General features: G+C 40.9%; 4 protein-coding genes across 4 annotated transcripts; 1 reads left to right on the top strand and 3 right to left on the bottom strand.

Annotated features, from left to right (window-relative positions):
• Positions 1–712: 712 nt before the first annotated feature.
• On the top strand, positions 713–2,143 carry AK88_03956 (uncharacterized protein; the record flags this gene model as incomplete). Its single annotated transcript, XM_012481566.1, has 1 exon — positions 713–2,143. One exon carries the CDS (start codon positions 713–715, stop codon positions 2,141–2,143), a length of 1,431 nt encoding a protein of 476 aa, XP_012336989.1.
• A 243-nt stretch (positions 2,144–2,386) lies between these two features.
• AK88_03955 (uncharacterized protein) lies at positions 2,387–3,436 on the bottom strand (the record flags this gene model as incomplete). The annotated part of the gene is made up of 1 exon (XM_012481565.1): positions 2,387–3,436. The coding sequence occupies one exon, from the start codon at positions 3,434–3,436 to the stop codon at positions 2,387–2,389; it is 1,050 nt and encodes a 349-aa protein (XP_012336988.1).
• Positions 3,437–5,414: 1,978 nt separating this feature from the next.
• On the bottom strand, positions 5,415–7,247 carry AK88_03954 (uncharacterized protein; the record flags this gene model as incomplete). Its single annotated transcript, XM_012481564.1, has 2 exons — positions 5,415–5,532; positions 5,671–7,247. The coding sequence occupies 2 exons, from the start codon at positions 7,245–7,247 to the stop codon at positions 5,415–5,417; spliced, it is 1,695 nt and encodes a 564-aa protein (XP_012336987.1).
• An 841-nt stretch (positions 7,248–8,088) lies between these two features.
• On the bottom strand, positions 8,089–9,006 carry AK88_03953 (uncharacterized protein; the record flags this gene model as incomplete). The annotated part of the gene is made up of 1 exon (XM_012481563.1): positions 8,089–9,006. The coding sequence occupies one exon, from the start codon at positions 9,004–9,006 to the stop codon at positions 8,089–8,091; it is 918 nt and encodes a 305-aa protein (XP_012336986.1).
• Positions 9,007–9,875: the final 869 nt, after the last annotated feature.

Genomic DNA, 9,875 nt, shown 5'->3' with positions numbered 1-9,875 from the left:
ACGTAAAAATAATGTACACTTACCGGTGTACAGGTTTTTCTATTTTTTTTTTTTTTTTTTTTTTTTTTCAATTTAATGCCTTTTCACAGCACGGTGGTAGGAGCCACCTATTCGTGCAGTTGCTTGCAGAATGTAATTACGTGGGTAAACGTGCAAATGTATTTATTGCGCAAAAACTGAATACAAATTTTTTTTTTTTTCTCATGTTTTTACCCCCCCTTCTGTGAACGTTCCACGAGCGAATTCGTTGCTCAGAAATGGCGAGCGGGTCATAAGTTACTTATGGGGAAAAGTACAATAAATGGAAGGAACAGCTCCCAATGTAGTGACCACTCATTTTATGCATACGCATGTAGTACCTACATAAAGGTTACCCTGGTGTGCGACGCTTGTTGAATAGGTAAATCGTCGGGACGACACAATCTGCAGGGGACAACCCCCAAGCAACCATTGTCCTTTCCGCTTCTCACAAAATGAGGCACGTCAAGGGAGCCACCAAACTAGACATCACGCAACTGCAGAAGCAGGTCCTTCGTGTCGTTCCAAAAACGGTTGGGAGACCCATGGGCTAAAACGCGCAATGAGCCCCGTCCAAAGTCAGCAGCGCGATAACCTCCAGTGACGTAAGCGTGTTCATGTGCATTTGCACACGCGAAGCATTCTAATTTTTTTAACGCGCACCACTCACAGACTCCCCCCCCCTACACACACGATGAAGTGCAGTGGGAAAGTAGGGTACTTCTTTAACCTGAAAAAGGAGTACGGAGAGAAGAGGGCGACTACCATCTTGAGGACCCTGGAGGAGGAGAAGACTGTCCAAGGAGCATTCATAACCGATTTTGTAAAAGTAGATTATCTCAATGTGACAAAAATTCTGTTATTCATGGTTGGGTCAAATAAGGTGCAGACCAGTTTCGATGGCCTGTATGTGGATGGGGCGTATGCACATTTGCTGACCCATGGGGGAGAGGCAGCGGTCTCCCAGGGGGACCGTCAAAATGGTGTTATCCTTTCCGCCAGCGCAGGGGTGAACACTGCAAACGTGAATCGCAGCGAAACGAAGGAGGAAACGCATCCATGCGGAGAACAGTCAACCGTTGAAGAAAACCCAAGTGGAGCGAACACCCTGATTAGCCGCCCCCGCCCAGCAGAAAATTACGAAAAAATAATCATTCAAAAATCAGAGGTCCTAAACGCAGGTGATATAATGAAGCACGATGGAGAAGTGGAAAATATAAACGAAGTCATTTACTATTTAAACCCCTGTTCTGTCCTATCAGCATATTTTGTGGATGTAAAAAAAAACGAAAATGTGTTAGACATGTGTGCATCTCCAGGGGGCAAGTCCCTTGTCCTCGCAAACCAGCTGTTCGGGTATGACTCCTCTCCAGTGAAGAGAATTAAAAACATGGAATACCTAAAGGATGGGAGTATACAAATTACATGCTCGTTAGATATGGTGAATTATTACACCACGAATAGGCAAGGGTTTTTTGTTGCGAACGAATTTAATCGAGTAAGGTACGACAGATTGAAACAAGTACTAAGTAAGCATTTGCCAAAAGATCTGCTGACTTCGAATAATTTTCACATCACAAATTATAATGGACTAAACGTGAACTCCTTTTTAAGGTTCCCAAGGTTCCACAAAATACTGCTAGACGTTCCTTGCTCCACTGATGAACATTTAATAAAAAAAAAAAAAAATGATTTGCTTAACAAATGGACAGACAAGGTGATAAAAAATAACGCAAGTGTACAATTTGAGTTGTTAAATAACTCCTTTCAACTTTTGCACACAAATGGCACTCTCGTTTATTCGACCTGTGCTCTTTCTCATCATGAGAATGATCACGTGATTGAGAAATTTTTAAAAAAATATAAAAAGCAAGTTCAAATTATTGATTTTGTGAAGGAAGAGTATCAGAAACGGTTCCATGCGGATGATTGCGATCGTTTATTTACGGCGTCTTTTGGAGGGCAGCATGTTGGGGATACACCCACTGGAAGTGATAGCATTGTGAGTGATGGGCCTAGAACCCATTTCTTATCCTTCTTTGAGAAAACCAAATATGGTTACATTTCCCTGCCAGATAGGTCACCCTTTGGAATTTTATACATTTGTAAGATTCGAAAAATTTGATTTTTTTTTTTTTTTTTACGTGACGCGATGTGCCCGCCTTGCTGTTACCAATTTGTGAATATGTACGAATTTATGCACGAATTTTATTGCGAGTTCATGTTGACCATTTTGGAGTGGTTCGCCGTGTGCACACGCAAAAAATGGGAGGAGCGGGAGCAGGGCGCATAAGAAAAAAGGCACGCAAAAATGTAGCGAAAATGTGTGGGTGAAGTGTAGACGTATAATCGCTGCTAACCTCTACGCCTACTTCTTGGCCAAGTTGTACTTAATAATTGCGGTGTTGGCATTGACAATGAAGGCAATGAGGGAGATGCTCTTGTCGAAGGAGTTCTCCGACAGGAAGGAAAAGTGCGAACACAATTTGAGGAAAAAGTACTTGAGTTTGTAATCAAATTTATTCCGTAACAAATATTTAATGATCGTTTCAAAAATGAAGTTGACAGGAATTTGACACGTTATTAAACTCTGAATCTTCGTCACACATTCTTTCATTTTTATTTGCGAAGGATTTACAAAAGCAAAATCGCACAGTTCGTTTATGTAGGTAGAAGCGACAGAAAGGGACTGATGTGGTTTAGCCGAATTTGAATAAACCGTCATTTCCAATGCCATAATACATTTCCTTAAATTTCTTCCATGTTTATTAATTAAAGTTTTGAAAAAATCTTCTGAACAGAAGGGATCCGGAACATGCTCATTTTCACTTATATCTTTTAGGACCCCAAAAATTTCTTGTTCCGTCGGGAGAGGAACTCGAATACAAATACACCTACTCTTTAATGGCTCGATAATTTTTGACAGATGCTCCAAGTGTAAAATGACTCTAGCATTTCTTATGTACGTTTCTAATGTCCTTCGCAACCCTGCTTGAGCTCCTTCACTTAAAAACTCAGCATCTTTAAAAACAAATATTCTGTACATGGGCGTTTTTGAAAAAAAAGACGCACTTGATTTGTAGCTACATAACTCTTTAATTACATTTTGCACAATTATTTTGTCCTTGGTTCCTAACTCGAAGCATTGTAACTCTAGATGATAATTACTTTGAACCACGTTTATGCTAATTTTACTTTCTGCATTCGTTAGGCACTCTGGTCTCCTGATTATTTTTTCTTCCTTAAATATTTCTTTTATTAAGCAGTCTATTCTGGTACTTTTTCCTCCTCCGGGCGCTCCGTAAAAAATGATATGCGGGAGGTCCTTATGCGCGCTCAGCTTCTTCAGCCTCTGCGTGATGTCCTTATGAATTTTCAGCTCATCCAGGCTCTGCGGGGCGTACTTTTCGAGCCACATTTTTGCTGGTGCACTTGCAGAGGTAGAGTAGTTGGTGCCTTTTTCCTATCACTTTAGCGTCGCAGCTCAGGTGACCACCTAAAGACAGTACAGCCCCTGGAGCGAAATTATCCCCTGTACACGTTGCCACCAAGCTGAAACAAAGGGGAACGTCTATTGGGGATGTGTACGCGTCGCCAGTGGCTTCCACCGACGTCCACAAAAACAGGCGCACTGCCGTATATATCAGCCGCAGTAACCCACACGAGCGCGTGAGCGACTCATATGAATATCTCGCAATGAGCACGCGAGGACATCTGCACATGCCCCCTTATTGTAATCCCTTATGGCCTTTGTGCTACTCGCGCCATTTCGCAACACAGTGCCGTCGAGACGAAGCTAATGTGCCTTGTGTACTGGGCTCAACTTCTGTTCGCCTACGCTTCGGGTTCTTATTACCTACGTTCAAAGTAGAAAAAGGTGAAAACAAAATGAGAAAGTTCGAAAAAGGAATACACATGGATGTTGCTGCTTTTTCGCCAAGTACATCTCTATGTGTGTGTGTGCTACTTTTTTGGGGGGGACTTATGTTGGTTAAGATGCCCCAGTGGGAGGTATCCTTCTGTCATAATTTGTTTTTTTTTTCCCCCATTACTTTTAATTATTCTCTTCACACTTACTCGAATTTTAAAAACGTCGACAGGATGGGACCTGTAAAATTTGCAAAATGGGTATCCTTAAAAATGTGCTCGGTCGTCCCTACACGGAAAAGGCTTCCTCCTGCATATGTACAATCGTGCAAAAGCATAGGGCTTATTCCTATTTTGCACTTTTGCTTGACCGTTAAATGCACATAAAATGGATTAAAGCAAAAACGAAAAAAAAAAAAAAAAAAAAAAATAGCCTACTTAGTGGAATATAGCGAATGGAATGTGCTCAGAGGGGACAAATAATTCACATTTATTTGCCTTTGATTTAAGTTTGCCTATGTGCCTTATTTTCTTCTCCTCTTTCTCGTCCTCACATCTTTTTTTCTTTTCTTTTTCTCGAACGCTCAGCTCAGCGCCACCACAGCTTCTCACATCGATGCGAAAAAAAAAAAAAAAAATGAATTTGAACGCGCCAGCAAAAGACGATACTGTGATGCAGAGATCCCTCAGCGCCAAGTGCTTTATAAACCACTTTCCATGTTGGAAAAGAAGAAGAAAAAAAAAAAGCACCTCACTTTGGAGAACTTCTCACACATAAGATGGAGTTTTTCCTCGTTGGATTTTGTATCCCCTAAAGCACATTTCTGCTGCACAAAAATTTGTAAATTTTTTTTAAAGCAAAATAGCGCATACTTTGTTAAACGTACAAGTGAAAGACAAAAAAAAGAGAAATGAAATTTTGTAACCTTTTGTATGTCTGCCCATTTCACAGTCTGACAAATTTAAGCAAAGGCACAGGAAAATGTTTACACACAAATGTGCAGAAGTAGACACTCCCACCAATGGGTACGTGGTGTATACCCACGTTCGTACATACGGGTTTGTGTTGTTCTTACGGCTCCTGAAAAGGGCACTCTTCATAAAGACAAATGTGTTAATTTGGTTAAGGTGTTTACGTACCGAGGGGAATATAATAATGCATATGGTCAGCTAAGTATATACTCAACCAACTCTACATAAACAGCGGAGGTAGAACCTCCCCCCCTTTGTCGTCGTTCAAACGGAGAAAAAAAAACAAAACGACATGTTCAATGCACATGCATGCGTTGTTACTACCTAGCGTTGTGTGTATCGTTCATATATTTGCAAGAGGCAACGCAACGTAGGGGTTGTTCAAGGGCTATTTAAAAAAATATATATATATTTGGCCCTGCTCCCCACATGGGCATGCCCACAAATGAAACCAAAAAAAAAAAAAAAAAGATGCCACCGTTTGAGTGGCCATTGCGGCTATCTCGCGCAAACAAGAAGGGCGTCACCACAACTGAGAAGTTACCGCTTCCAACGCATCAGCGGTTCAGCCTTTCTGCTAAGTTCTTGTTCTTCTTGTGTTCTTGCTTTAACTCCCTTATGCGCTTCTTCACCATTTCCTCCCTGTCCGCGGGCACGCACTTCAGTCGTTGGTAGCTGCAAGGGGCGGACAGAGATAAACGTGGTTTGATGAAATGTTGATTATTATGCAAAAGTGCACAATTTGGAACGACACACACACACATACAAAGGGTCTATCAGTACACACATAAGCCCCTTGAGAGAGTCCTGTACCTGACGTCCTGCGACAAAACTTTGAGGAGGGCATCGTAGTTCCCACGCTCATCCGAGTCATGTTTAACCCAATTGGACTTTTTTAAAAAATCTGCAAACATTTTTTTAGCCTCCTTAATTTTGTACGTTCTCCATTTTGAGAAAACATTTTCCAAATGCGCTGATGGTAAGGACTTAAAAATTTTGTCATTCTTATCGACGACCCTTATGATGTCTTCCAAAGAGTCGTTCATATACTTAATTGGAAGTTCATGAAGCATTTTTTCGAATGTGTCTTTCTTCATACTTATGTAGCTCATAATAAATTCTTTGTACAAGTTTAATTTTTCTGTATCCGTCAGGCGTATATTTTTATACCTGTCGTCTGTTGTAAGGTCAGGTGGAATTTGCACTGCCTCTTCAAAGGAGTCGCACGTTTTGGCCGTAAATGGGTCCTGTTCCAAAATGTCCTCGTCTATAACTGGGTGTTTTAGCTTCTCATGCAGAAGACTCACAAAAACATTTCTGTCGTCGGTAAGCGCATTGCCACGATAGGTCGATCGCTTAATACCTGAGAGGGAATCTGCATGCCGACTTTCCCCCTTCCTCTTGTCTAACAACTTTTGACTTAGACTCTGAAATATGTGATTTTTTTTCTCAAAGGATAAAATATCGTATTTGCTACTTCGTAGTAAATTATTTTTTATCTTAATCCACGCCCCTGGACTTTCCCCTCTCAAGGCGTCCAACAACACTTGCTCCAAATTTTGTTCCGTTTCTCTTTCCATGTTTTTTTTGTTCTTTTGTAAAAATTCCCTTAACAGTTTGCTCCTTGTGACATACCAATTTTTTGTGCCACTTCCTTCGAATTCTTTTTTACCCCGCAAAATGGATATAGCGTCTGCCTCTTCAAAGGGGTACCTAATTTTACCTTCCATCTTACACAGCAAACTTTGGAAATTCTCTACTAACATTTTGAGCTCGTTTCTTCTATCACAATCAATCTCTTTTATAAGATTATTAAAATATTCTTTCCTCAGCTCCTTTGGTACTCTTAGATACCTTTCATCGTAGAGCAGGTGGGCCAAGACGTTTTCATATTTACAGAATTGGTCCATATTTTTTTCGATGAGAAGGTTTTTATAATCCTTGAGGATTTTTTCCATGTCTTTTTTCTCTTGGCCACCTTGCCCCCTTGTTCCGTGGGTTAGACCATATGAGGTAGTGGCCCCTGCCACTGAGTCAATTCCGATCACTCCATGGTGACGACCCCCTGTGAGGCTTCCCTCCACCGATTCATCAACCGCTTGATCGCTTTCCTGTTTGTTCATCAGAATTTCTACCTCCTTTGGGCACTTCCACGTCTTTTCGCTCGTTTTTTTGTTAAAGTAGAATTTATACCCTTTGCTCGTTTCGATGATGAACCACCCTCTGCTGCCCTCCACGTATTCCCAGCTGTACGGCACCCCCACGTAGTACTCCTGCATTTCTTTGGACAGGTGGTCGTACGTACCGGGGCGCGGTGGTTCGGCATACGGGGAAGCTTCCTCCATTGGGGCGGCTGATTCCCCCATTGGCGGGACTACTGCCTCCTCCATGCTTCCCTTTTTCCTCCTTCGCAGTTTTGCCTTCACGTGGTCCTTTTTTTTTTTTATATCGTGCAATATCTACACACAACAGTTGCTCGCTCGAAGCACAAAAGTGGTAGTGTCCCTTGTGCGTAGAAGGTACATTGGGGGGGTGAGATGCGGCGATGAGAAGGACCGATTGGCCTTCTACCCTCACTTGGCAAAAAACAAGTTAGTCCCCATGCTACGAATGCGCCCTTCCACGGCCTGGTAAATCCATTTCCGCGTTGCAAATTAAAAGGAGCGTGTTCAAGTACGCGGTAGCAAAATGACTAAATCTTGTCAAAGCGTGAAGAATTGTGCCAAGCGGCTCAAAAAAAAAAAAAGTTGGGAGAATTTCACAAACTCGTAAGGCGGTAAAAAAAAAAAAAAAAAAAAATACATGCTATGTATGTGGCAAATATATTTTTCCTTTTTTTTTTTTTTTTACTTCACCATATAAACAAACAAAATTAGGTATAAATATTTTTACTTACGCATGACATCATATCATCACAAGCTGCTGAGCAATGAGAAAAAAGGAGAAAAAAAAAAAAAAAAATGAGCGAAAAAAGGAGGGTGAGAAGTAGGTACTCTTCCGTACATTCGCGCCCAATGGGAATTATATGCACGGACGGATGATGAGGGACAACGTACCACACAAAAAAAGAGGCCACAAAAAAGCAGCACAACAAAGCAGCACAACAAAGCAGCACAAAAAAAGTAGGCACATAATATATGGCTACGCCAAATATATAGCTTCATATAACTATACGTACACTCACACGTATGTATTTAACATTTGCCGAGGCGTGTGTTCGCTTTGCCCAAATTAGCCCCGGACATACTTGTAGAGGACGTAAAAAAAGAGCAAGGAGAGAACCATGCCCACGAGGACGATGACCAAGTTCTGCTTGTGCGCCTTCTTGATGGCGTCGGTCAGGGAAGACGACAAGCCAACGTAGTTGTAAATGTCAATTACTTTCTTGCGAACATTTTTCAAAAATTTATTTTGCCTCCTGATTAATTCTAATGTACTTATTCCCTGGGCGTGAAAGACGTTAAGGTTATTTTCCACCTCCTTCAATATTTCCCTCTCATTATGTAGGTAGCCGATAGCGGAGTCTGCACCCATTTTCTTCTTCGCCTTTTTGCCGTCTCTGTGCAGACTATTACCCATCAAACCATCCCGTTCGTTATATGCATTACGGGCATTCCTTTCCGTCTGGCTTAAATTCGTTTTGTAAATTCCGTCTAGTGTTTTTATATACGAATTGGCTTCACTCGTTAATGTCTCAATCCTTCTCTCCCATATGACGTTTTCGTCATTCATAGTTGCCTGACCGTTCATATTATTTGTACCAAGAAAAGAGTAAGTATTCCTCAACGTTTCAACATTCATAAAAAAGGAATTTGTGAGCGCGTTTATTTTGTTTAGGGTTAAATTATTCTTCGCATTTGTATTTATTTTCAAAGCGTCATTTCGTTGATACACATCTGCGTAATTCCTCCCAGGGTTGATGTTGCCTCCCCCTTCATTGGATACAATTAAATTATAAGAGTAAAACAAATTATATGATTTTTCTAACTCTTTCCTTATTTTAACTATTTTGCCATATATATTGTTCAGGCTATTGTTCAGACACACTGTGTTCTCTTCATTCTTCGTAGACTCCCGATTGATCTGGTTGTTAGACTCGCGCGAGCTGCTCGGCTCGTTGTCGAACAGGGCCTCGTACTTTGACTTCATGTTTTTCAATCTGCTCGTTTGTTGCGGAAACATGGTTCAAAACCGAGCAAAAAACCCTTTTGCAAAAAAAAAAAAAAGGAAAAAGGGTTACCTTCTATAATACCTGGGTGGCTGCATCACACGGGCGGGAGGGGCATATTCATAACAGCCGCATCGAGCGAAAAGCAATTGTTATATATTTTCTCTCTTCCCCCATGTCCTAGTCAAAGTCACATCTTCGTAATTGTCAAGCGGCCTCACTTCCTCACGTGGATGAAACGCCTAACTGACATTTTCGTCAAGTGAAAGGCAAACTGGTTTGGCCACTAAACAAAAAATAAGGTCGGCGGAGGGACACTCGCCGTATGGAAAATACGTGAAAGTGAAAAAAAAAAAAAAAATGCCTATTTAATTTCAGAGCCAACTTCTCAGTGTTGAAAAGAAATTTATTTACGCATTGCGGATACTCGCAAATGCCAAATGGCTAAAAGGATGTACATGTGGTGGAGCGAAAAAAAAAAATATATTTATATAAAAATAAAATAAAACAAAATATATACAAAATAAATTCCTTGCTGGGTAACAAAAAAAACACTAGCGCTTTTTTTTCACGGTTAAGGGAAGATCCTCCGTATGCTAAAACGGGAAAGCGAAACGTAACCTCGCGTAAACGAGCCCTATGCACAATTAAAACAGGTATACTATTATGCCTCCCACAGATCATTACTCTAAATATATTGTTTTTACGAGGACCATTCAAGAACAGACGTGGAAAAATGGTTATGCAGGTTGAGGGGGGTAGACCTAAATAGGTCAATTTGCAAAACGGACAAAATGTCCATCCAAATGTAACTTCCCAAGTTGGACAAAAAAAAAAAAAAAAAAAAAAA

The sequence above is a fragment of the Plasmodium fragile genome (genome assembly GCF_000956335.1).
Source record: "Plasmodium fragile strain nilgiri unplaced genomic scaffold supercont1.50, whole genome shotgun sequence".
NCBI classification, from domain to species: Eukaryota; Apicomplexa; class Aconoidasida; order Haemosporida; family Plasmodiidae; genus Plasmodium; species Plasmodium fragile.
This window is presented reverse-complemented; position numbering and strand designations above follow the sequence as displayed.